The sequence below is a fragment of the Mustelus asterias genome, chromosome 20 (assembly GCF_964213995.1).
Source record: "Mustelus asterias chromosome 20, sMusAst1.hap1.1, whole genome shotgun sequence".
In the NCBI taxonomy this organism is placed as follows: domain Eukaryota; kingdom Metazoa; phylum Chordata; class Chondrichthyes; order Carcharhiniformes; family Triakidae; genus Mustelus; species Mustelus asterias.
Window position 1 is genome coordinate 78,475,506 of NC_135820.1, and position 26,523 is coordinate 78,502,028.

A 26,523-nucleotide genomic window follows, 5' to 3' on the forward strand; every position below is an offset into this window, starting at 1 on the left:
TTCAATGAAAAAGACAAAAGGGCAATCCCCCTTAAAATGACTTGATTTTTCTCCAGAGTTGCAAACAGCAGTGTCCTGGAGATTGATCATTGGGTCTTGGAGACTCCAGGCCAATCCTGGAGGGTTGGCAACCCCATGCACCCAGGTGATAAAATCTCCAGGAATATTTAAATAGAGTTGGCAACCCTTAACCTGGGCATTTTCTAACTATTTGTGTTTTAAGGGACGATGAGATGTGTATATCCGGAGTAGAGTGAATGTCTGTGGGCTCAGCCTTTAGCAGGTCTGGGTTGCACCTTTGCAGCTAGGCCTCTTGCTTGGTCTCCATGGTAACGGGCGGCCAGGCTGATCAATGGACAGCGGAGCGGTGGATGTGCGCAGGCGCAGTGCGTTATGGCGCTAAGATGGCGGCTGGTGGCGGCGGTTCTCTGCTCTCAGAGTGTGTGGGCGGCCGCCGGCAGCTCCCCCGCAGGTAGAGCGGCTCCCCGGAGCCGGCCGCTTGGCTGAGGGAAGGTCGGGAGGCAGATTGAGGAAATCCGAGGGTAGAATCGTGTGTGATGTGGTGGGGATGAGAACCGAGGGGAGGGGAAATGTAGAGGCTGCAGCATTGTTTTGGAGGGGGGGTGGTTGGGGGTAAGAGAGAGAAACCAGGGGCTTCAGAGTGAGGTGGGGGCGATCAGGGGGGCACAGCCTGAGGGAGGGAGAAACCAGAGGCGACATCATGAAGGGGGTTGGGGAGATACAGCATGGGGGGAATGGAGAATCCAAGGGCATGGTGTGGGGATGGGGGGGACATCAGAGAATGGGGAGGGGGAAACCAGGGGGTGTAACATTGGTAAGATACAAATCCGGGGTTGGAGAAGGGGGTTTAGGGGATGCAGCCTGGGGGTTAACTGAGTAGTTGCTGGGGGAGCAGCCTCCATATTAAGTTGCATTGCTGGTGTAAGCCTGATGAGAAGTAACTCCATTATCAATGGGACCTAATGAGTCAGATTTAACCAATATCAGAATTGCCTGCTGGTGGCACTGCTGTACTGTAGAGCACACGCTGTTATAAACAACTCGGCAGGGAATTGCAAACTTGAGTGAGAAACACGATTAATCAATTTGAATCATGCTGTCCTTTCCATGATATCAGCATTAAGGATAGGAGTAAACCAATTATCTCCTTGCCATTCAATTAAATATTGGCTGGTTGGTACCTTAGCTCCATATACCTGTCTTTGCTCCAAATCGATGGACAACCTTACTGAACAAAAATCTTCTGCCATATTGCAAACGCTAATTAATCCCTTGTTTCTGCAGGGGAGAGACTTCTAGGTTTCCATTCCGGAAAATAACGTTTCCAGATTTCACTCCTCAATAGTTTGGCTCTTATATTGTCCTGTCCTTGATTCCCCTATCAGAGGAAATATTGAGAGAACAACCTTTTGTATCTAACTGATCAAAGCCTTTTAACATTTTATGTAAATCGATCATCTACATTTAATAGATTGCATAAAATTGCCTTGTATTCTATCATAATTTAACTCTAGGCTCTGATAATCTGGTGAAATTGCATTGCAGAAATAACTGCAGAAATAGTGGATGCATTGGTTATATGATTTTCCAAAATTCCCTAGATTCTGGAACAGTCCTAGCAGATCGGAAGTTAGGAAATGTAACACTGCTATTCAAGAAAGGAGGAGAGAAAACAGGGAACTACGTGCCAGTTAGCTTGACAATAGTCAATGGGAAAGTGCTGGAATCTCATTAACAGTTCACTTTGAAAATTATAGTGTGATCAAAGATTCTTTTACAAAAGCGAAATCACATTTGATAAATCTATTGAGAGATCTTTGAGGATGTAATTAGTAGGTTTAGTAGGCACAGAACAAGTCATAGTATCCCTACAGTGCAGAAGCAGGCCATTCGGCCCATCGAGCCTGCACTGATAACAATTCCACCCAGGCGCTATCCCCGTAACCCCACGTATTTACCTTGCTAATTCCCCAGACACTAAAGGGCAATTTAGCTCGGCTAATCAACCTAATCACGACTTTTGGACTGTGGGAGGAAACCGGAGCACCCGGAGGAAACCCACGCAGACACGGGGAGAACGTGCAAATTCCATACCGTTACCCAAGGTCAGAATTGAACCTGGGTCCCTGGCGCTGTGAGGCAGCAGTGCTAACCACCGTGCTGCCCATAAGTAATGCAGAGTTAGCTCCCTCTCTTTCACTAATCCAAATCTCACTGTGTAAATGTCATTTTGCAACCAGCCTTAAGGTGTGACCGAATACGGTTGTTAGGTAACGGTACGGTAGCACAGTGGTTAGCACTGCTGCTTCACAGCTCCATGGACCTAGGTTCGATTCCCGGCTTGGGTCACTGTCTGTGTGGAGTTTGCACATTCTCCTCGTGTTTGCGTGGGTTTCCTCCGGGTGCTCCGGTTTCCTCCCACAGTCCAAAGATGTGCGGGTTAGGTTGATTGGCCATGCTCAAAATTGCCCTTAGTGTCCTGAGATGCGTAGGTTAGAGGGATTAGCGGGTAAATATGTAGGGATATGGGGGTAGGGCCTGGGTGGGATTGTGGTCGGTGCAGACTCGATGGGCCGAATGGCCTCTTTCTGTACTGTAGGGTTTCTATGATTCTATTTCTATGATCCTTGTCTGATGTTGCTTTTGGTATGTGGAATTTCCAAAATAATCTGTAGGTTTTGTTTTTTAAATTAGCATATTTATTAAACATTTGCACATGTCGTTTGCAAATGTGATGCATTCGACCTACTGGGAAACAGGTCCACTTGCAGCAGTGAGGGGATGGAATGGTATTAACTGGCATCTCTCTTAATTCGACCAGAACCAAGCTGTTAAATCCACTCAACATTTGTTGATTATAACTCTATTTCTAACGGTGTGGTTTTCATTTTATAGATGGAAGTTGGCACATATACAAGGACAGAATATCAGCTGCTGTGGGATCTTACCAACCCTGCACCCAGCATAATTGCAGCTGTCACCAAAGGTGTGGCCGTACTCTTCAAAATTTTTAATCTTTCTGAAATGCGTTATGGTATTTAAATCATAACTTCAAATGTGAAATGTTATCACATTCCTTTAGCTGTGAGCACTAGTGGCGTTAGCGCCCTCGCGCTCCCCTGCAATCAGGGAGCAGATGAAGTTCAGCCCGATTTCAACCTCTCAATCTCCTGGCCATAAAGCTGCTGGTGGCAAGTATGAGATTGAAACCACATGGGCAAGGGGTAGAGGTTGGAGGAGCCAAATGCACAATATTATATTGTTGTAACTCTGTAACAGGGGCAGGAATATGTCTGGCAGACAGTCTGCACTTCACCAGAACACTGGAAGAAATGACTCCCTCTGCTACACAGAAGTTAGCATATGGCCCAGTGGTTTTATCGCTAGACTATTAATCCAGAAGCTCAGCTAATGTTCTGGGGACCCGGGTTTGAATCCTGCCATGACAGACGGTGGAATTTGAATTCAATAAAAAATATCTGGAATTAAGAATCTACTGATGACCATGAAACCATTGCCGATTGTGGTTCGCTAATGTCCTTCAGGGAAGGAAATCTGCCGCCCTTACCCGGTCTGGCCTACATGCGACTCCAGAGCCACAGCAATGTGGTTGACTCAACTGCCCTCGAGCAACTAGGGATGGGCAATAAATACTGGCCAGCCAGCGACGCCCCGGCCCACAAATTAATTTTTTTAAATCCCTTGCTATCTGCACCTTTTTAAATTAAATCTGGTGATCTGTGGGCTGGCACTGGGCATTCACCATTGAAAGTTTCACTGACATTCTTGTATACAAATGGAACCTGCTATGCTCAACTGCTCCGGCCAATGTTTGACTCTAGGATGCACTGTGTGGTTGTTACTTGATGCCCCACCCACCCTCTGAAGTAGGCTAAGAAACTACTTTTGTTGTAAAAACAGTTTCTCAAGCTCACCACCATCACCTTATCAGACAATAAGTGCTCACTTCTCTGAAAATGTAGAAAAATTCATTCTTCCCCATGCCACCTCAGTAAATCTCCCCACAGCAAATGTGAGTGATTTAGTTCCTGGTGATAGATTTTGAAAATAGTGCAACTATTTTTTTATTTGTTCATGGGGGGTAGGCATCTCTGGTAAGGCCAGCATTGGTTGTCTATCCTTAATTATCCTTGAGAGCTGTTAAGAGTCAACCACGTTGCTGTGTGCCTGGCGTCACATCTAGGCCAGAGCAGGATGGCAGATTGCTTTCTCTCGGAGGTATTAGTGAATCTGATGGGTTTTTACAACAAAGATAGTTTCATATTTGCCATTGCTGAAATTAACCTGCAATTCCAGATTTTTAAACTAAAATTTATTTATTGAATTTAAATTCCACCAGTTACCGTGGTGAAACCCTTGTCACAAGTACATTAGCCTGGACCACTAGGTGATGAGCCCAGTGACATTATCATCATACCACTGTCTCCCCCATATCACTGCATTGCTTCACTGCTCTTGAACTGCATCCGGTCTAACTTCATCTCTGCAATGAACTGGATGTTTCTCCATTCTGGAATTACCAATGCTCCTTTGTCCAAATGCAGCAAGTCTCGGACAATATCCAGGCTTGGGCTAGAAAGTAACATTCCTACCGCCCAAGTGCCAGGCAATGACAATCTCTCAACCATCAATAACAGTACCGTCACTGAGTCCCCCACAGTCCTGTGGGTTGCCGTTGACCAGAAGTTCAACTGGACTAGCCATATAAATATTGTGGCTCCAAGAGCAGGTCAAAGGCCAGGAATCCTGCGGTGTGTAATTCACATCCTGACTCCCCAAAGCCTGTCCACCACCTACAGGGCACAAGTCAGGAGTGCGATGAAATACTCTCACTTTGCCTGGATGCACACAGATAGAAAAACACTTGAGGAGCTCAACACCACCCAGACAAAGTAGCCCGCTTGATTGGCACCCCATCCACAAGTATTCATTCCCTCCACAGTGTGTACCATTTACAAGATATACTGCAGGAACTCACCAAGGCTCCTTAGACAGCACCTTCCAGACTCACTACTACTACTTGCCGACAAGGGCAGCAGACACATGGGAACACGATCACCTGGAAGTTCCCCTCCGAGTCACTCACCATCCTGACTTGGAAATATATTGCTGTTTATGCACTGCCACAGGGCCAAATTCCTGAAATTCCCTCCCTAACTGAACGGTGGGTGTACCTACCACAGGGACTGCAGCAATTTCAGAAGGCAGTTCACCACCCCTTTCTCAAGAGCAATTAGGGATGGGAAAGTTAGCCGAGAAAGCAAAGCCCACATCCCTTGAATGAATATATATATTTAAAATGTGATGCTTGTGAATTGTGTGAGATTCATGTCTCTCAAAAGTTGGTGTGGAGCCTCATTGTTAACTCAGATTCCACAGGGTGCAAATGCATTATTAGACTATTTTTTCTGTGAAAATCGTAACATGGACTGGAAAAATATAAATGTCCATCTTTGACCAGCAAACCTTTTATAAGAATCTTTTTCCACATTTTATTCAGTGTCCTGGAAAATGACCTTTCACACTTCAAGCAAGGAATCTCCAATGACATGATGGCAGAGACTGTCAGTCAGAATGTAGGGACTCACTACCAGATAATAAAGGGCAAGCTGTATCGCCAAGACGACTGCATGTTTCCTGCCAGGTGGGAGAACAACCAGACCTGCTGCGATTTGGTGCATTTATAATATCAGACTGAAATGAACCAAAGAGGTAGAGTCTTTTCCTTGAGAGATTTTTGGCCAGGAAATTGTCCCAACATCTGCTACCCACAGGAAACCTAACTCCACCATCCGCAATGCTGCTTGTTCAGACAGACGCTCTAGTGAAGAACGAGTAAAACCTTTGGTAGGATATATTAGATCTGAGTCACACAATAGGATAAGGAAAAACTGAAGTCAAAAGATCAGAAAATAGCCTCAAACTCATTCCCTGACCTTTGGTGCGAAGCTGAATTTATTGTTCCTGACATCCAGTTCTGCCTCCTTCCCTGTTTGGAACATTGCCCCCAACGTGCTATCCCACCCACTCTATTGCTGCAACCATTCACCTCTAAGGTTAATTTCTCAAATGGCTTCCTTGCTGGTTTCCCTGCCCCCGCTGTTCTGAAGAATTGGTCAATCCAGAATTCTGCAACCCAAGTCTTCTTGCCACACAAACTCCTCCACACAATTCTCATCTTTGCTCGAGTAAATACACTTTGGTGCCCTCTTCCTGTCCTCTTGTAAATCCCTCCATGGCCTATCTGAATGGTATTCAGCCCGCACTCTGTGACACTCAGACCCTGGGTTGCTGTTTGATTGCTGCAGCAATGGAGGTCAGTCCTTTGATTATTCTGCCCCAGCTCTCTGGAACTCTCAGTCCCAAAACAGAGTTTGCCAAACTGCCCTTTCTTTACCTTCCCAAATCACCGGTAACCACACCCGATTGGAGAACGGTTGCAAGATCTAAGAAATTAAAACCTAAACAAACTCCTGAAAATTTAACTTGCGTCAAACCAGCTATCTGTCGGGAACTCCACTGGATTAGATTATCAGTAATCTTTATGCAAGTTATTGGCTGGATGTATGACCATCTGTTAATCAACAGATTTCCCTTGTGTCTGCCTTCGGTGGCACAGTGGTTAGCACTGCTGCCTCACAGCACCAGGGACCCGGGTTCGATTCCTGGCTGGGTCTCTGTCTGTGCGGAGTGGGTACATTCTCCTCGTTTCTGCGTGGGTTTCCTCCGGGTGCTCCGGTTTCCTCCCACAGTCCGAAAGACATGCTGGTTAGGTGCATTGGCCATGTTAAATTCTCTCTCAGTGTACCTGAACAGGCGCCAAAGTGTGGCGACTAGGGGATTTTCACAGTAACTTCATTGCAGTGTTAATGTAAGCCTATCTGTTACACTATAAATAAACTTAAACTTTGCACAAACAAAGCAATAGTTTTGTACACAGGACCATGTGAATGTAGGAATGAGGCAAGGTCCTTCACTGGTTTTCTTTGTTTCAGTTCGAGTTCAGTGTTTCCTATCCTAAAGCACGTGCCTGTCGTTTGATGTTTTTCATTATTCTATCTGTCTCTCTGCATCCATGGAGCTGACCTGTGATAACGCTTCACGTGGGATCCTGTGCATTTGGGCTACAATCTGCATCTTGTCCAGAGTGATTATCATTCAGGGAAACAAAGTGAATAATAAACTGAAGAAAAACCAGAGAGTTAAGTTTTAAACAAGCAAAAACTAACGAGAGAATGTTGAATGGAAACGTGAAGGCTGAAGGCACACTGATCTCATTAATCTGTGGCAATCTGCTGTGGCTACTATAAATATAACACCTTTATACCTCTCTGCTCCTCTTTATGTCTCTATTTGGAGTTCAAACACTGTTGTTTTTTTGACTAGTTACTGAGCCAACAGGTCACTTTGTTTTGTTTCTGAGTTTAGGTGCAGTGGGGTAGAGCATTTCATTCTGGAAATAATTGACGATCTCCCTGACATGGAATTTGTGCTCAATGTCCGGGATTATCCTCAGGTTCCAAACTGGATAAAGCCCATTCGACCTGTTTTATCTTTCAGTAAGGTAAGCATGAAAAGAAACTTTGAACAATGTCCGGCTTTCAAGCCGGCCTTTACAGTGAATTCACAAAATGCTGCAACTTATTTCTCTCTTACAGACATCAGAATACTATGACATCATGTACCCTGCATGGACCTTCTGGGAGGGAGGTCCAGCAGTTTGGCCCATTTACCCCACAGGACTTGGACGCTGGGATCTAATGAGAAAGGAGTTAGAAGTGTGAGTCATATTTGCCGAATAGAATCGGTGCATCGAGAACTCTGAGAGAGAGTCTGACCATATAAATGGTGGAAGCAGCCCTACTCTGCCGTTCACTGGGTTATTTATGTGCGATCTGGTGGTTGGGATAGTGCCTTAGAGACCTGAGGAAGGCAGGCAGTCTGGTCTAACTGAGTCATGTTGCTGATCATGAGATGTGTGGCTCAGCCTACAATGTAATTAGAAGCTACAATAATCACAAAGAAAATACACATTAACCTGAAAGGAAATGCAGAATCTGATTTAATTCACTCTCCGTCTTTATGCTTACAGACTTCACCACACTTATCCTATCCAAAGAAAGAAAGAACTTGCATTCCTCTAACGCCTTTCATAATCCCAGAACATCCCAAAGCACCATGTGTCCAGTAAAATGCTTTTGAAATGTAGTCACTGTTTCTGCACCCCAGTGTGTTCTGCGGTTAGGAAAGGTGCCTTGGAAGACATGTCTTTCTTTCTTGAAGGTTTACCTGTGATTGTCTCTTACAGGAGATTGAATTGGTGAGGCAATGTCTTTGTCAGCGTACAATGGTGGGAATGGAAAGCAAAGAACATTTTTTATTCTTTTTCCTTTCTAAATGGGTACGCTACAAATATAACAGTCTGTAGAATAGTCATGTAATCCTGAGTTTGTGATACACAACAAGAAGGCTAGGTGTCCACATTAAACAGCACCTATCACTTAAAAACTTAACTGACTCCTTTTTGTTCCCTCCTCCAGATCTGCTGAAAAGTGGCCTTGGGAGAAGAAAGTCTCAAAAGGCTTCTTTAGAGGATCACGGTAAGGCTAATAATGATAACTGTTACAACACAGCACATAGTGGCTGGGGATCATTAAAAGATTCTGAACTCCAGGCAAGCTCCTCTTTACATTCTCAGCACAAGGGTTGATTCCACAATTTTCCTTTGTAAAAGCTGCGGTGAAAATGGGTTAGATTAACGCTGGAGAGGTTCACAGTGTTGTACCTGTTAATTCTCAGATACTTTCAACCAGTTTACTTACTCCAATGTTTTACCCTGGTGCCCTTATTTGCAAGATGGACAAAGGACAAACACAAGTAAAGGTTCAACAAGTTTATTAATAATAACACTATTAACCCTTAAATTACCCACATAAAACAAGAGAATACCCCAGCAGATTCAAGTATACTACCCGTAAAGATGGTTTGGTTGAACTACAGGCCCGATTCTCTGAGTCCCTCTGGTCCGTCGTCACGAAGGTGAGTCTCGATGGCCGCTTCTTCCTTCCTTCTCTGGTCAGTCTTCCAAATGGTCACGGCCGTCTCCACTGTCGAGTCTTCGCTCCTGTGTGACTCAAAGTGTGTCCCTTTATCCCCCAGCCTGCTTGCCTTTCCAGAAACTTCTCTGGCTTCTGGCCAATGAGGTCCCAGGAGGGGGTTCCAATACCCAGTGGGTTTCTTGATGTCTGCCTGACAGGACACCAGGGTCCGCCCCCCAGGTGTCCATCTCCATGTTGTTGAACTTGTTATCAGATAAGGTATCTACAGGAACTCTTGGTGATAGAAAGTCTGGCTCAATCTGCGCTTCTAACAATAGACCGATGCATTTCAATGAGGTGCCATGATCTCCTGCTAAGTCTCAAGTAGAGTGTAACGACCTTTGATGGGTGGTTGATGGATCAGGCCCAGACATGTTTGTGTATTTGTATAATTGGCCTGCCTGAGGTTTGACTGTGTTTGATTTCAATATGTCCAATTCTTTAATTTAGGATATCCAATTTTATCAGCCTTAAAACTAGGCCCTGTTTATATCACCACAACAGAATGACTGCTATGGATAATGGAAACATAAATACTTGTGCAGTGGAATGAAGTGTTGTGAGGTTTGGGTTGAGGGTCACTGTTAGGGAAGCAGCTAAATGAAACTCCAGACCGACTGCAATGATTCGAACCTGCCCTCTGAAATGCGAGGCACTTGTTATATCCTGGAAGGTGGCTGACTATAATCTTTTCAAGGGCAGTTATGGATGGATAGTAAATGCTGTCCCTGACAGTGATACCCTCCACCTTATGAATGAATAAAACAATGAGTAGTGTCTTATTCTCAAACATGCATGCTCAGACATAACCGCAGGGGGCAGTAATGTGCTCTCCTCTCTCTGATGCATGTGTGAATATTAAGCTGTGCTGATGGAATTAAATTACCTTGCTTCACTTTCAGGACAAGTTCTGAACGAGATCCTCTTATTCTGCTTTCTCGGGAAGAACCTATGTTGGTAGATGCAGAATACACCAAAAATCAAGCCTGGAAGTCAGAAAAGGTAAAATCCTGGTGTTAGCTGCAAAATTGAAGTCTCTCATCCATGGAAGAATTCTCATGTGAAGTGTGATCAACCTAGTTGGTAGTGTACAGAGTCACTGTACAAGAATACCCCGAATTGGAACTAAGGTTCATTGAAACCACACTTGGTCAAATACTGCCTTGGAAGCCGAGTACAGGCACTCTCACCTCACCTCTGGAATTCAGCTCTTCATATCGAAGACTCATCTTTGCCAAAATATAGGAAACACACTAGCAATTTGCGCAAAGCAAGCTCCTACAAATAGCAAAGATACAGGGTGACACGGTAGCACAGTGGTTAGCACTGCTGCCTCACAGCACCAGGGATCCGGGTTCGATTCCAGCCTCAGGCCACTGTTGGTGCGGAGTCTGCACGTTCTCCCCGTATCTGCGTGGGTTTCCTCTGGGTGCTCCGGTTTCCTCCCACAGTCTAAAGATGTGCGGTTAGGTTGATTGGCCGTGTTAAATTGACCCTGCTGTCAGGGGGATTAGCAGGGTAAATATGTGAAGTTACGAGAATAGGATCTGGGTGGGATTGTTGTCAGTGCAGACTCGATGGGCTGCGTGGCGGCCTCCTGCACCGTAGGGATTCAATTATTCTATCTGTTTGTTTAAGTGCATGCTAAAGATCTCAATGCACTGTTGGAAATGAGCCTATCCTCGTCAACAATTGTCCCTCAATCACTGCCATCAAAAGCAGATTGACTGATCATTCACTCGGTTGCTGTTTGTGGAATGCCATCCGTGTTTTATCCTCATAACAATAACTGCTGCGTTCAAACTGGATGAATGAAGCTTGTATAAATGTGGAAGAGACATTAAACCCAGGTCCTGTTGCTCTCTTGGTCGCACGTAAAAGTTCCCATGTCACTATTTGAAGAAGATCCAGGGACATTCTCCCCACTGTCAGAGCCAGAGAGGGTTGTAGAGAGTTGTTTTTCAAACTGGAGGCCTGTGCCCAGCGGAGTGCCTCAGGGATCAGTGCTGGGCCCACTGTTATTTGTCATTTATATTAATGATTTGGATGAGAATATAGGGGGCATGGTTAGTAAGTTTGCAGATGACACCAAGATTGGTGGCATAGTGGACAGTGAAGAAAGTTATCTCCAATTGCAATGGGATCTTGATCAATTGGGCCAGTGAGCTGACGAATGGCAGATGGAGTTTAATTTAGACAAATGCGAGGTGATGCATTTTGGTAGATTGAACCAGGGCAGGACTTACTCAGTTAATGGTAGGGCATTGGGGAGAGTTACAGAACAAAGAGATCTAGGGGTACATGTTCATAGCTCCTTGAAAGTGGAGTCACAGGTGGACAGAGTGGTGAAGAAGGCATTTGGCATGCTTGGTTTCATTGGTCAGAACATTGAATACAGGAGTTGGGACGTCTTGTTGAAGTTGTACAAGACATTGGTAAGGCCACACTTGGAATACTGTGTGCAGTTCTGGTCACCCTATTATAGAAAGGATATTATTAAACTAGAAAGAGTGCAGAAAAGATTTACTAGGATGCTACCGGGACTTGATGTATTGAGTTATAAGGAGAGCCTGAATAGACTGGGACTTTTTCCTCTGGAGCGTAGGAGGCTGAGGGGTGATCTTATAGAGGTCTATAAAATAATGAGGGGCATAGACAAGGTAGATAGTCAATATCTTTTCCCAAAGGTAGGGGAGTCTAAAACTAGAGGGCATAGGTTTAAGGGGAGAGATACAAAAGTGTCCAGAGGGGCAATTTTTTCACACAGAGGGTGGTGAGTGTCTGGAACAAGCTGCCAGAGGTAGTAGTAGAGGCGGGTACAATTTTATCTTTTAAAAAGCATTTAGATAGTTACATGGGTACGATGGGTATAGAGGGATATGGGCCAAATGCAGGCAATTGGGATTAGCTTAGGGGTTTTAAAAAAGAAAGGGCGGCATGGACAAGTTGGGCCGAAGGGCCTGTTTCCATGCTGTAAACCTCTATGACTTTCCTGGCCAATATTTCATTCGCAACCAGTGTCAGTAAAACAGATAATTTGGTTGCTAATCTCATTGTTATCTGTGGGAGCGTGCTGTACACAAGTTGACAGGCTGTTTCCTTTGGTACAACAACAATCACACTTCAGAAGTTCATAAAATATAGGAGCAGAATTAGGCCATTCAGCCCATCGAGTCCGCTCCGCCATTCAATCATGGCTGATATGCTCCTCATCCCCATTTTCCTGCCTTCTCCCCATTACACCACCTCCCCATAGGGTATGGTGGTGTAATGGTAATGTCACAGGTCCAGTAGTTCAGACATAAGGGTTCAATTCCTATTGTAGTAGCAGCTGAAATGTTGCATTCATTTTGTGGGTGGCACAGTGGTTAGCACTGCTGCCTCACAGCGCCAGGGACCTGGGTTCGATTCCGGCCTCGGTTCACTGTCTGTGTGGAGTTTGCACATTCTCCTCGTGTCTGCGTGGGTTTCCTCCGGGTGCTCCAGTTTCCTCCCACAGTCCAAAGATGTGCGGGTTAGGTTGATTGGCCATGCTAAATTAACACTAGTGACAGGGGGACTAGAAGGATGGGGTTACGGGAATAAGGGCTGGGTGGGATAGTGGTCAGTGCAGACTCGATGGGCTAAATGGCCTCCTTCTGCACTGTAGGGATTCTAGGATTCTAACCCTTCAACCCATTACCAATTAAAAATCTGTCTAACTCCTCAAATTTACTCACTGTCTCAGCATCCACCGCACTTTGGGGTAGCGAATTCCACAGATTCACAACCCTTCGGGAGAAGTAGTTTCTCCTCAACTCTGTCTTAAATTTGCTACCTCTTATCCTACATGTGCTACATGGGGCTGGAAGGTTCTTGGGTCTTGCCATGGGAGTAAGAGGGGCTATATAAATGCAAGGTCTTTTTAAATTCTGAGTCTCAAATGCCAAGCTTCTTCTTTGCTCTGCCCCACCTGGGAGTGATTGATATTGACTCTGGCTGACAGAAGTGAAAATATTGTAACGATCCCCACTTTGGAATTCTCTAACACAGAGAGTTGTGGGTGCTCCATCCTTGAGTGTATTCAAGACCGAAATCAGTACATTATTGATCTCGTGGAATCGAGGGATATGGGGAGTGAGCAGGAAGGTGGAGTTGAGGTTGATGATCAGTTATGAATCATCATAGAAATCATAGAAGCCCTAAGTACAGAAAGAGGCCATTCGGCCCATCGAGTCTGCACCGACCACAATCCCACCCAGGCCCTACCCCCATATCCCTACATATTTTACCCACTAACCCCTCTAATCTACGCATCCCAGGACACTAAGGGGCAATTTTAGCATGGCCAATCAACCTAACCCGCACATCTTTGGACTGTGGGAGGAAACCGGAGCACCCGGAGGAAACCCACGCAGACACGGGGAGAGTGTGCAAACTCCACACAGACAGTGACCCAAGCCGGGCATCGAACCCAGGTCCCTGGAGCTGTGAAGCAGCAGTGCTAACCACTGTGCTACCGTGCCGCCCTAATGCATTGAATGGTGGAGTAGACTCGAACCCTGCATCTCTTTCTGTTCATTGCAGTGACTCTTGCACATTCCCAATTTTCATCTCTCCAGCAGTTGGCCCTTCCTTCAGCTGCTTAAACCCCAAGTTCTGGAATTCCCTCCCTAAACCTCTCCACCTCTCGCTTCCTTTAAGATGCTTCATAAAACTTACCTCGTTGACCAAGCATTTGGTCATTGATCCTAATACTTCATTATGTGGCTCCGTGCCACACTTTGTTTGATAAAGCTCCTCGGGGCATTTTACTCTGTTAATGGTGCTATATAAATGCAAGTTATTAATAGACTAATTTGATTTGTTTGCAGGATACACTAGGAAAACCCCCTGCAAGAGAAATTCCATTGGTGGACCATTGCAAATACAAGTACGTTGTTAGAAACCTTCCCACTACCAGCTTAGTGCATCCCACATCTTCCTACTCTCACACCCTCCCCCTCCCACACCCACCCCCTTAGCATTGGGATAATAAAATCAAGGAGTACGCCGCTAGCCAGCCAGCATCTGAAGCAGAAAAGACAGGTTGACATCTGACGTGAGTCACTTCATCAAATCTCAATGACCGTACTTCATTAGCCCATCATCTTTCTTTTGGATGGAAAGGGCTGCTCTGCGTATTTCTGGACATTCTTGTCTTTACTTAGTAGCCTACTCATTGCAGAATTGACTCAGATTGTAGGTGAGGGAAGTGGGGAGAGATTTAAAGATGAAGCTCTAAAGGGAAAGAGTAAGCAATCTTACAACACCAGGTTAAAGTCCAACAGGTTTATTTGGTAGCACGAGCTTTCAGAGCGCTGCTCCTTCATCAGGTGAGTAGGAGTTGTGTTCACAAACAGGGCATATATAGACACAAACTCAATTGCAAGATAATGGTTGGAATGTGAGTCTTTACAGGTAATCAAATACTTACAGGTACAGACAGTGCAAGTGGAGAGAGATTATCACAGACTAAAGAGGTGTGAATTGTCTCAAGCCAGGACAGTTAGTAGGATTTTGCATACCCATTTTCCCTAAAGGGAAAGAGCTACATTTGTGTAATTAAACATACTCCTCGGAGTGTGACAGGGTCATGTGTGTTATGGCCATGGTTAGTTGTGATTGTCACGATGCTATGCTGCTGTAAGATCTATTGCAAAGATTGTGTTTGGTTTCGAGGAGCATAGGTCCCAGCTTCTGATCCCCAAATATCTTCAGTTTAAAATTTTCATACTTGTGAGTGCAGGGCCAGACAAGTTCCTGGGAGACGAACACTTCCCTTCAGCTGGTTGAGATCTTCTTACGGGCAGCCTCTTGTTAAGTATTGAGCTGCAGTCACCCCGCTGGCCTGAGTTGGGTGGGTGCAGGGATGGTGCTGCTGCTTCTATAGTTCTGGTTTTCAGATCTTCCTCCAGCCCAACATCTTAGAAATGGTATTTGCTGTTGGAGGGAAGCTTCAGCGAGCTGGCTGTGACGTTCACAGGGAACCGCTGGTCTGTGACCTTTGGTTTAGTTACACGCACTTATTGAGGACTCATTACATTTACTGCTTTCAGTTAATGAGAGTTTATTTTCCCCCCCCCAGGTATTTATTTAATTTTCGGGGTGTTGCCGCCAGTTTCCGATTTAAGCACCTCTTCCTGTGCGGCTCACTGGTTTTTCATGTTGGCAGTGAATGGCTGGAGTTCTTTTACCCACAGCTGAAGCCATGGGTACATTATATCCCCGTCAGTCAGGACCTCTCCAACGTACGGTAAGACACTTCCCTCAACAACAGCTTCAGTGACAGATCACTGGCCCTTCTCCTCCAGGCAACACAGTGGCTACTTGGTTGGAGTCGTGTTTGGATTTATCCAGAGCAGATTTAATCAGTACTGATTCTGTCTTCTGTGGGTAGGAAAGAAATTTAACTGCAGAATAATTCCTTCTTTATCTCTCTATTGTGTCCCTTGGATGTTTAACTGTGTAGTTTAACAAAATCCATAAAGCAATCCGAGCCATGTGTACATGGGGCAGTAATAGTGCAGTTACAGGGTGTACATGAGGCAGTTACAATGTACACAGGGTAGTAATGGTGCAGTTACAAAGTGTGTGCAGGGGCAGTAATGGTGCAGTTAGTGTGTACACGGGGCTTTAATAGTGCAGTTGCAGAGTGTACACGGGGGCAGTAATAGTGCATTTACAGTGTACACAGGGGCAGTAATAGTGCATTTACAGTGTGTACACGGGGCAGTAATAGTGCAGTTACAGTGTGTACACGGGGGCAGTAATAGTGCATTTACAGTGTACACAGGGGCAGTAATAGTGCATTTACAGTGTGTACACGGGGCAGTAATAGTGCAGTTACAGTGTGTACACGGGGGCAGTAATAGTGCATTTACAGTGTGTACACGGGGCAGTAATAGTGCAGTTACAGTGTGTACACGGGGCAGTAATAGTGCAGTTACAGTGTGTACACGGGGCAGTAATAGTGCATTTACAGTGTGTACACGGGGCAGTAATAGTGCATTTACAGTGTGTACACAGGGCAGTAATAGTGCAGTTACAGTGTGTACACGGGGCAGTAATAGTGCATTTACAGTGTACACAGGGGCAGTAATAGTGCAGTTACAGTGTGTACACGGGGGCAGTCATAGTGCAGTTACAGTGTGTACACGGGGGGCAGTAATAGTGCAGTTACAGTGTGTACACGGGGGCAGTCATAGTGCATTTACAGTGTACACAGGGGCAGTAATTGTGCAGTTACAGTGTGTACACGGGGGGCAGTAATAGTGCAGTTACAGTGTACACGGGGGGCAGTAATAGTGCAGTTACAGTGTGTACACGGGGCAGTAATAGTGCATTTACAGTGTGTACACGGGGCAGTAATAGTGCATTTACAGTGTGTACACGGGGCAGTAATAGTGCATTTACAGTGTGTACACGGGGCAGTAATAGTGCAGTTACAGTGTGTACACGGGGCAGTAATAGTGCATTTACAGTGTACACAGGGGCAGTAATTGTGCAGTTACAGTGTGTACACGGGGGGCAGTAATAGTGCAGTTACAGTGTACACGGGGGGCAGTAATAGTGCAGTTACGGTGTATCCATGGAAGCAGTAATAGTGCGGTTACAGAGTGCACACGGGGACAGTAATAGTGCAGTTACAGTGTTTACACGGGCAGTAATAGTGCAGTTACAGCGTGTACACGGGGGCAGTAATAGTGCAGTTACAGCGTGTACACGGGGAGCAGTAATAGTGCAGTTACAGCGTGTACACGGGGGCAGTAATAGTGCAGTTACAGCGTGTACACGGGGAGCAGTAATAGTGCAGTTACAGTGTGTACACGGGGCAGTAATAGTGCCATTACAGTGTGTACACGGGGGGCAGTAATAGTGCAGTTACAGCGTGTACACGGGGCAGTAATAGTGCAGTTACAGTGTGTACACGGGGGGCAGTAATAGTGCAGTTACAGTGTGTACACGGGGGGCAGTAATAGTGCAGTTACAGTGTGTACACGGGGCAGTAATAGTGCAGTTACAGTATGTACACGGGGGGCAGTAATAGTGCAGTTACAGTGTGTACACGGGGGCAGTAATAGTGCAGTTACAGTATGTACACGGGGGGCAGTAATAGTGCAGTTACAGTGTGTACACGGGGCAGTAATAGTGCAGTTACAGTATGTACACGGGGGGCAGTAATAGTGCAGTTACAGTGTGTACACGGGGGCAGTAATAGTGCAGTTACAGCGTGTACACGGGGGCAGTAATAGTGCAGTTACAGTGTGTACACGGGGGGCAGTAATAGTGCAGTTACAGTGTGTACACGGGGGGCAGTAATAGTGCAGTTACAGTGTGTACACGGGGCAGTAATAGTGCAGTTACAGTATGTACACGGGGGGCAGTAATAGTGCAGTTACAGTGTGTACACGGGGGCAGTAATAGTGCAGTTACAGTATGTACACGGGGGGCAGTAATAGTGCAGTTACAGTGTGTACACGGGGCAGTAATAGTGCCATTACAGTGTGTACACGGGGGGCAGTAATAGTGCAGTTACAGTGTGTACACGGAGGGGGGGGAAGTAATAATGCAGTTACAGTGTCTACACGGGGGGCAGTAATAGTGCAGTTACAGCGTGTACACGGGGCAGTAATAGTGCAGTTACAGTGTACACGGGGGGCAGTAATAGTGCAGTTACAGCGTGTACACGGGGGCAGTAATAGTGCAGTTACAGTGTGTACACGGGGCAGTAATAGTGCAGTTACAGCGTGTACACGGGGGCAGTAATAGTGCAGTTACAGTGTGTACACGGGGCAGTAATAGTGCAGTTACAGCGTGTACACGGGGGCAGTAATAGTGCAGTTACAGTGTGTACACGGGGCAGTAATAGTGCAGTTACAGCGTGTACACGGGGGCAGTAATAGTGCAGTTACAGTGTGTACACGGGGCAGTAATAGTGCAGTTACAGCGTGTACACGGGGGCAGTAATAGTGCAGTTACAGTGTGTACACGGGGCAGTAATAGTGCAGTTACAGCGTGTACACGGGGGCAGTAATAGTGCAGTTACAGTGTGTACACGGGGCAGTAATAGTGCAGTTACAGTGTGTACACGGGGGCAGTAATAGTGCAGTTACAGTGTGTACACGGGGCAGTAATAGTGCAGTTACAGTGTGTACACGGGGGCAGTAATAGTGCAGTTACAGTGTGTACACGGGGGCAGTAATAGTGCAGTTACAGTGTGTACACGGGGGCAGTAATAGTGCAGTTACAGTGTGTACACGGGGGCAGTAATAGTGCAGTTACAGTGTGTACACGGGGGCAGTAATAGTGCAGTTACAGTGTGTACACGGGGGCAGTAATAGTGCAGTTACAGCGTGTACACAGGGGCAGTAATAGTGCAGTTACAGTGTGTACACGGGGGCAGTAATTGTGCAGTTACAGTGTGTACATGGAGCAGTAATAGTGCAGTTACGGTGTGTACACGGGGGCAGTAATAGTGCAGTTACAGTGTGTACACGGGGCAGTAATAGTGCAGTTACAGTGTGTACACGGGGCAGTAATAGTGCAGTTACAGTGTGTACACGGGGGCAGTAATAGTGCAGTTACAGCGTGTACACGGGGGCAGTAATAGTGCAGTTACAGTGTGTACATGGAGCAGTAATAGTGCAGTTACAGTGTGTACACGGGGGCAGTAATAGTGCAGTTACAGTGTGTACACGGGGGCAGTAATAGTGTAGTTACAGTGTGTACACGGGGGCAGTAATAGTGCAGTTACAGTGTGTACACGGGGGCAGTAATAGTGCAGTTACAGCGTGTACACGGGGGCAGTAATAGTGCAGTTACAGTGTGTACACGGGGGCAGTAATAGTGCAGTTACAGCGTGTACACGGGGGCAGTAATAGTGCAGTTACAGCGTGTACACGGGGGCAGTAATAGTGCAGTTACAGTGTGTACACGGGGGCAGTAATTGTGCAGTTACAGTGTGTACATGGAGCAGTAATAGTGCAGTTACGGTGTGTACACGGGGGCAGTAATAGTGCAGTTACGGTGTGTACACGGGGGCAGTAATAGTGCAGTTACAGTGTGTACACGGGGGCAGTAATAGTGCAGTTACAGTGTGTACACGGGGCAGTAATAGTGCAGTTACAGCGTGTACACGGGGGCAGTAATAGTGCAGTTACAGCGTGTACACGGGGGCAGTAATAGTGCAGTTACAGCGTGTACACGGGGCAGTAATAGTGCAGTTACAGCGTGTACACGGGGGCAGTAATAGTGCAGTTACAGTGTGTACACGGGGGCAGTAATTGTGCAGTTACAGTGTGTACACGGGGCAGTAATAGTGCAGTTACAGTGTGTACACGGGGGCAGTAATAGTGCAGTTACAGTGTGTACACGGGGGCAGTAATAGTGCAGTTACAGTGTGTACACGGGGGCAGTAATAGTGCAGTTACAGCGTGTACACGGGGGCAGTAATAGTGCAGTTACAGTGTGTACACGGGGGCAGTAATAGTGCAGTTACAGTGTGTACACGGGGGCAGTAATAGTGCAGTTACAGCGTGTACACGGGGGCAGTAATAGTGCAGTTACAGTGTGTACACGGGGGCAGTAATAGTGCAGTTACAGTGTGTACACGGGGCAGTAATAGTGCAGTTACAGTGTGTACACGGGGCAGTAATAGTGCAGTTACAGTGTGTACACGGGGGCAGTAATAGTGCAGTTACAGTGTGTACACGGGGGCAGTAATAGTGCAGTTACAGTGTGTACACGGGGGCAGTAATAGTGCAGTTACAGTGTGTACACGGGGGCAGTAATAGTGCAGTTACAGTGTGTACACGGGGGCAGTAATAGTGCAGTTACAGTGTGTACACGGGGGCAGTAATAGTGCAGTTACAGTGTGTACACGGGGCAGTAATAGTGCAGTTACAGCGTGTACACGGGGGCAGTAATAGTGCAGTTGCAGAGTGTACACGGGGGCAGTAATAGTGCATTTACAGTGTACACAGGGGCAGTAATAGTGCATTTACAGTGTGTACACGGGGCAGTAATAGTGCATTTACAGTGTGTACACGGGGCAGTAATAGTGCATTTACAGTGTGTACACAGGGCAGTAATAGTGCAGTTACAGTGTGTACACGGGGCAGTAATAGTGCATTTACAGTGTACACAGGGGCAGTAATAGTGCAGTTACAGTGTACACGGGGGGCAGTAATAGTGCAGTTACGGTGTATCCATGGAAGCAGTAATAGTGCGGTTACAGAGTGCACACGGGGACAGTAATAGTGCAGTTACAGTGTTTACACGGGCAGTAATAGTGCAGTTACAGTATGTACACGGGGGCAGTAATAGTGCAGTTACAGCGTGTACACGGGGAGCAGTAATAGTGCAGTTACAGCGTGTACACGGGGAGCAGTAATAGTGCCATTACAGTGTGTACACGGGGGGCAGTAATAGTGCCATTACAGTGTGTACACGGGGGGCAGTAATAGTGCAGTTACAGTGTGTACACGGAAGGGGGGAAGTAATAGTGCATTTACAGTGTGTACACGGGGGCAGTAATAGTGCAGTTACAGTGTGTACACGGAGGGGGGGGAAGTAATAATGCATTTACAGTGTCTACACGGGGGGCAGTAATAGTGCAGTTACAGCGTGTACACGGGGCAGTAATAGTGCAGTTACAGCGTGTACACGGGGGCAGTAATAGTGCAGTTACAGTGTGTACACGGGGCAGTAATAGTGCAGTTACAGCGTGTACACGGGGGCAGTAATAGTGCAGTTACAGTGTGTACACGGGGGCAGTAATAGTGCAGTTACAGTGTGTACACGGGGCTGTAATAGTGCAGTTACAGCGTGTACACGGGGGCAGTAATAGTGCAGTTACAGTGTGTACACGGGGGCAGTAATAGTGCAGTTACAGTGTGTACACGGGGGCAGTAATAGTGCAGTTACAGTGTGTACACGGGGGCAGTAATAGTGCAGTTACAGTGTGTACACGGGGGCAGTAATAGTGCAGTTACAGTGTGTACACGGGGGGCAGTAATAGTGCAGTTACAGTGTGTACACGGGGGGCAGTAATAGTGCAGTTACAGTGTGTACACGGGGGCAGTAATAGTGCAGTTACAGTGTGTACACGGGGGGCAGTAATAGTGCAGTTACAGTGTGTACACGGGGGCAGTAATAGTGCAGTTACAGTGTGTACACGGGGGCAGTAATAGTGCAGTTACAGTGTGTACACGGGGGCAGTAATAGTGCAGTTACAGTGTGTACACGGGGGCAGTAATAGTGCAGTTACAGTGTGTACACGGGGGCAGTAATAGTGCAGTTACAGTGTGTACACGGGGCAGTAATAGTGCAGTTACAGCGTGTACACGGGGGCAGTAATAGTGCAGTTACAGTGTGTACACGGGGGCAGTAATTGTGCAGTTACAGTGTGTACATGGAGCAGTAATAGTGCAGTTACGGTGTGTACACGGGGGCAGTAATAGTGCAGTTACAGTGTGTACACGGGGCAGTAATAGTGCAGTTACAGTGTGTACACGGGGCAGTAATAGTGCAGTTACAGTGTGTACACGGGGGCAGTAATAGTGCAGTTACAGCGTGTACACGGGGGCAGTAATAGTGCAGTTACAGCGTGTACACGGGGGCAGTAATAGTGCAGTTACAGTGTGTACACGGGGGCAGTAATAGTGCAGTTACAGCGTGTACACGGGGGCAGTAATAGTGCAGTTACAGTGTGTACACGGGGGCAGTAATTGTGCAGTTACAGTGTGTACACGGGGCAGTAATAGTGCAGTTACAGTGTGTACACGGGGCAGTAATAGTGCAGTTACAGTGTGTACACGGGGGCAGTAATAGTGCAGTTACAGCGTGTACACGGGGGCAGTAATAGTGCAGTTACAGCGTGTACACGGGGGCAGTCATAGTGCAGTTACAGTGTGTACACGGGGGCAGTAATTGTGCAGTTACAGCGTGTACACGGGGGCAGTAATAGTGCAGTTACAGTGTGTACACGGGGGCAGTAATAGTGCAGTTACAGCGTGTACACGGGGGCAGTAATAGTGCAGTTACAGTGTGTACACGGGGGCAGTAATAGTGCAGTTACAGTGTGTACACGGGGGCAGTATTTGTGCAGTTACAGCGTGTACACGGGGGCAGTAATAGTGCAGTTACAGTGTGTACACGGGGGCAGTAATAGTGCAGTTACAGCGTGTACACGGGGGCAGTAATAGTGCAGTTACAGTGTGTACACGGGGGCAGTAATAGTGCAGTTACAGCGTGTACACGGGGGCAGTAATAGTGCAGTTACAGCGTGTACACGGGGGCAGTAATTGTGCAGTTACAGCGTGTACACGGGGGCAGTAATTGTGCAGTTACAGTGTGTACACGGGGGCAGTAATAGTGCAGTTACAGCGTGTACACGGGGGCAGTAATAGTGCAGTTACAGTGTGTACACGGGGGCAGTAATTGTGCAGTTACAGCGTGTACACAGGGGCAGTAATAGTGCAGTTACAGTGTGTACACGGGGGCAGTAATTGTGCAGTTACAGTGTGTACATGGAGCAGTAATAGTGCAGTTACAGCGTGTACACGGGGGCAGTAATAGTGCAGTTACGGTGTGTACACGGGGGCAGTAATAGTGCAGTTACAGCGTGTCCACGGGGGCAGTAATAGTGCAGTTACAGTGTGTACACGGGGGCAGTAATTGTGCAGTTACAGTGTGTACACGGGGGCAGTAATAGTGCAGTTACGGTGTGTCAGGTTTGTTTGGCTGAGTGGTGAGAATTTCTTGCACATCCTCCTTAATGGCGTTGTCTCCTTTGGCTCAGTGAGTTCAGCTCCTGATTAGGAAAGCTCCAGTCTGTTCTTGTGTATCCACAATGAGCTGATCTTATTAATTTCTCTGTTGCTTTAGGGAATTGTTACAATTTGTTCAGGACAATGACCTCCTCGCCAGAGAGATCGCCGCAAGGTGGGTATCCATCCTGCTGCTGAGCTTTGAATAAGACTAAAGAATTGCTAATGTATTCCGGCACCCTTACTACCCCATCCTGCCTCTAACCTGGTCACCTGTTACTGTGTTTTTACTCAGTGTTGCTTTTGGTTGATATTATTTCCTCCTTTGTTCCTTGTTAAGTTCAGGCCATGAGGGCTCGCTGTCGCCCAGTGACATTCCTCATCACCACCCACTGCCAAACCCTGACCTCGGGAAAATAAGCCCAATAGCACTGTGACATCCTCTCTCTATCACACTGAATGAGATTGTCATTCAAGATCCATGGACATTTAGTAAAGAAAAAAATTGCATTTATATAGCGCCTTTCACAATCTTAGGATGTGCCAAAGCGCTCTGCAAGCAATGAGGTGCATTTGAATTGTGGTCACTGTTGGAGCAGTCAGTTTTTTCACTGCAACCTCCCACCAGTGGCAATGTGGTGATGTGTGTACACATTTGGTCATCAATGTGGTGATGTGGTGTGTACACATTTGGTCATCAATGTGGTGATGTGGCGTGTACACATTTGGTCATCAATGTGATGATGACCAAATAATCTCAGTGAATTACGGGCCAGCACGGTGGCACAGTGGTTAGCACTGCTGCCTCACAGCGCCAGGGACCCGGGTTCAATTCCCGGCTTGGGTCACCGTCTGTGTGGAGTCTGCACGTTCTCACCGTGTCTGCGTGGGTTTCCTCCCACAGTCCAAAGATATGCAGGTTCGGTGGATTGGCCGTGCTAAAATTGCCCCTTAGTGTCAGGGGGATTAGCAGCAAAAATGCATAGGGATAGGACCTGGTTGGGATTGTGGTCGGTGCAGACTTGATGGGCCGAATGGCCTCCTTCTGCACTGTAGGGATTCTATGATCCGATGTTGATTGTTGAATCAATATTGCCCTCATCACCTTTGAAACAGCCAGCTCTGGCATCTTTCACATCTACGTACAAGGACAGACAAAACTCAGTTTAACATTTGATCTGAAAGATGACATCTCTGACAGTGCAGCATTCCCTCAGCACTACACAGAAGCGTCAGCCTGAATTTTGTGTCCAAGTCTGTGAACTGGGAGTCAAGTCCATGGCTTTCAGGCCCAGGTGCAATTATTAGCCACTCTGCCATGCTGGTAAGATGTTCTCCAGCCTGTCCCTATTGTACAGTTCCCAGTATTTGTTTACCTGTTGCTGAGATACTGGGCCTGGAGTTTCTCCGTTTAGGTTTCTAGCCTTTTTAACATTGAGTTTTCCAGTAACTCCGTTCCCAATTACTATCTTTACCTTCACAGGGGCCACCAGTTTATCCTGGATCACCTGAGGATGGACGATGTTTCCTGTTACTGGAGGCAGTTGCTGGTGCGATACTCCAAACTACTGCTGTATAAACCGAGAAAGCTGAAGAAATACAGCCAGATCTTTCCTAAGCACCGGCGAAGTGAGTTATAGCTCCCAGAGCCTCCCGGATATGGAGACATTCAGCACCTGCTTTGAAAGACACATTCCCTGTCAAAATTCCAGCAGTCGAGCCAGTTTTCCGAGCTGGATAACATTCTCATTCCCACCTGATTTGAATCTGTAACTGCAAACAATCAGAGTCATTCCATTTTGCCCAGGCTCCAGCCGTGTAAGATTTCGTGTCTCCATCTGATTTAAATTTGGGGAATTGTGTGATGCAGAAGGTTATCAGGAAGACGGAACAACAAGCAGTCACTTGCCTTGTTCAGTCTCACACACAACACGTGGATCTCTTCAACCATCAACTCAACACCATCCATTAATCCAGCGAAGCAAAGTCCAATAGTTTCTCCCAATGCAGTGTAAATGGAGCCAAACCCGTGAGGGCCTTCCACACATCTTCATTATTCATTCTCATCTTTGGAGCGACATTCCCAATACTGCCAGGAGTTAGAGTTCCTCGCACCATTCCACTGCCCCCTGACTCCGGCCTATTCCTGGCCGTGTATTTATCCAGCTGCTAAACTGACTGGAGTCTACTCCACACATTAGGGGATTTTCACAGTAACTTCATTGCAGTGTTAATGTAAACCTGCCTTGTGACACTAATAGATAAACTTTAAGCTTTAACATTGACCAGAAAGAGGAAAGCTCAGTCACTGCCTGGTGCCTCTCTCTCCCTCTCCTGTTCTTTCCCCCGCCGTTGCGTGTTCATGGTATCAGTAATGTTCAGCAGCGGACATCCCCTCGACATTGGCCTGCAGTTTGCTGCAGTGCGGTTTGGAATTGGAACGAGTTGCCGCCTTGTCTGTGGAGCTAAGGCAGCTAATTATGTTTTATCTTCAGGGTATGAGACTCAATAACTGGTTGAATAAAAAGGAATAATTTTGCCCTCATGGTGTGACGCAGCCATTTAGATTTACCAAACGGTGGGCAATGCAAGACGTGTTAGACGGAAAGAACATTAGCAGCAGCAGCCACCTAACTGAATAAACCAATCACTGCAATTGTGCAAAATGATGGGTTTGATCTTTTTAATAAAATGTTTTTTTTAGTAAATTGTGTTTGTCTTTTTAATGTTTCTTAATTTTATACCTAAACTGATAACCAGTCTCCGAATTACAGGGTAAATGTCGAGAATGTGCATTAAGCTAATGCAGTGTACTTCCTGCCGGCCTCCCAACATTCTACTCACTATAAACTTGAGGTCATCCAAAACTCTGCTGCCTGCGTCCTTACCGATACCCAGTCTTCTTCCCCTATTCCCCGTGTGAATGTTGACCTGCATTGCCTCACGGTCAAACAACACCTCGATTCTAAAAGTACTCATCTTTGTTTTCAAATCCCTCCACAGTATCACCTCTTTTTAATGTACTGCAGCTCCACAACTCTCCAAGATCATAGAAACCCTACAGTACAGAAAGAGGCCGTTCGGCCCATCGAGTCTGCACCGACCACAATCCCACCCAGGCCCTACCCCCATATCCCTACATATTTACCCACTAATCCCTCCAACCTACGCATCTCAGGACACGAAGGGCAATTTTTAGCATGGCCAATCAACCTAACCCGCACATCTTTGGACTGTGGGAGGAAACCCACGCAGACACGAGGAGAATGTGCAAACTCCACACAGACAGTGACCCAAGCCGGGAATCGAACCCAGGTCCCTGGAGCTGTGAAGCAGCAGTGCTAACCACTGTGCTGCCGTGCCGCCCAAGATATCCGTGCTAATCTAATTCTGGCCTAATCGCTCCACCATTCATAACCATACCTTCGGTCCTCGGCTCCTGAAATGCTCTCCCTGAACCTCTTGGCTTATTTAGCTCTCTATCATGCTATACAATGCTGCTTAAAACCTACCACTTTGAGTCTGGATGACCCTTTGTCAGAGCTCTGAGGGAGGGTCATCCAGACTCGAAACATCGGCTCTATTCTCTTTCC

At 46.6% G+C, this 26,523-nt stretch overlaps 1 protein-coding gene across 1 annotated transcript; it reads left to right on the forward strand.

Annotated features, from left to right (window-relative positions):
* The first annotated feature begins 383 nt into the window (after positions 1-383).
* poglut1 (protein O-glucosyltransferase 1) lies at positions 384-25,632 on the forward strand. Its single transcript, XM_078236912.1, has 11 exons — positions 384-472; positions 2,917-3,007; positions 5,543-5,686; positions 7,471-7,606; positions 7,701-7,822; positions 8,583-8,642; positions 10,043-10,142; positions 13,994-14,052; positions 15,247-15,414; positions 23,049-23,105; positions 24,414-25,632. Exons 1-11 carry the CDS (start codon positions 394-396, stop codon positions 24,568-24,570), a joined length of 1,173 nt encoding a protein of 390 aa, XP_078093038.1. The 5' UTR covers positions 384-393; the 3' UTR covers positions 24,571-25,632.
* Positions 25,633-26,523: the final 891 nt, after the last annotated feature.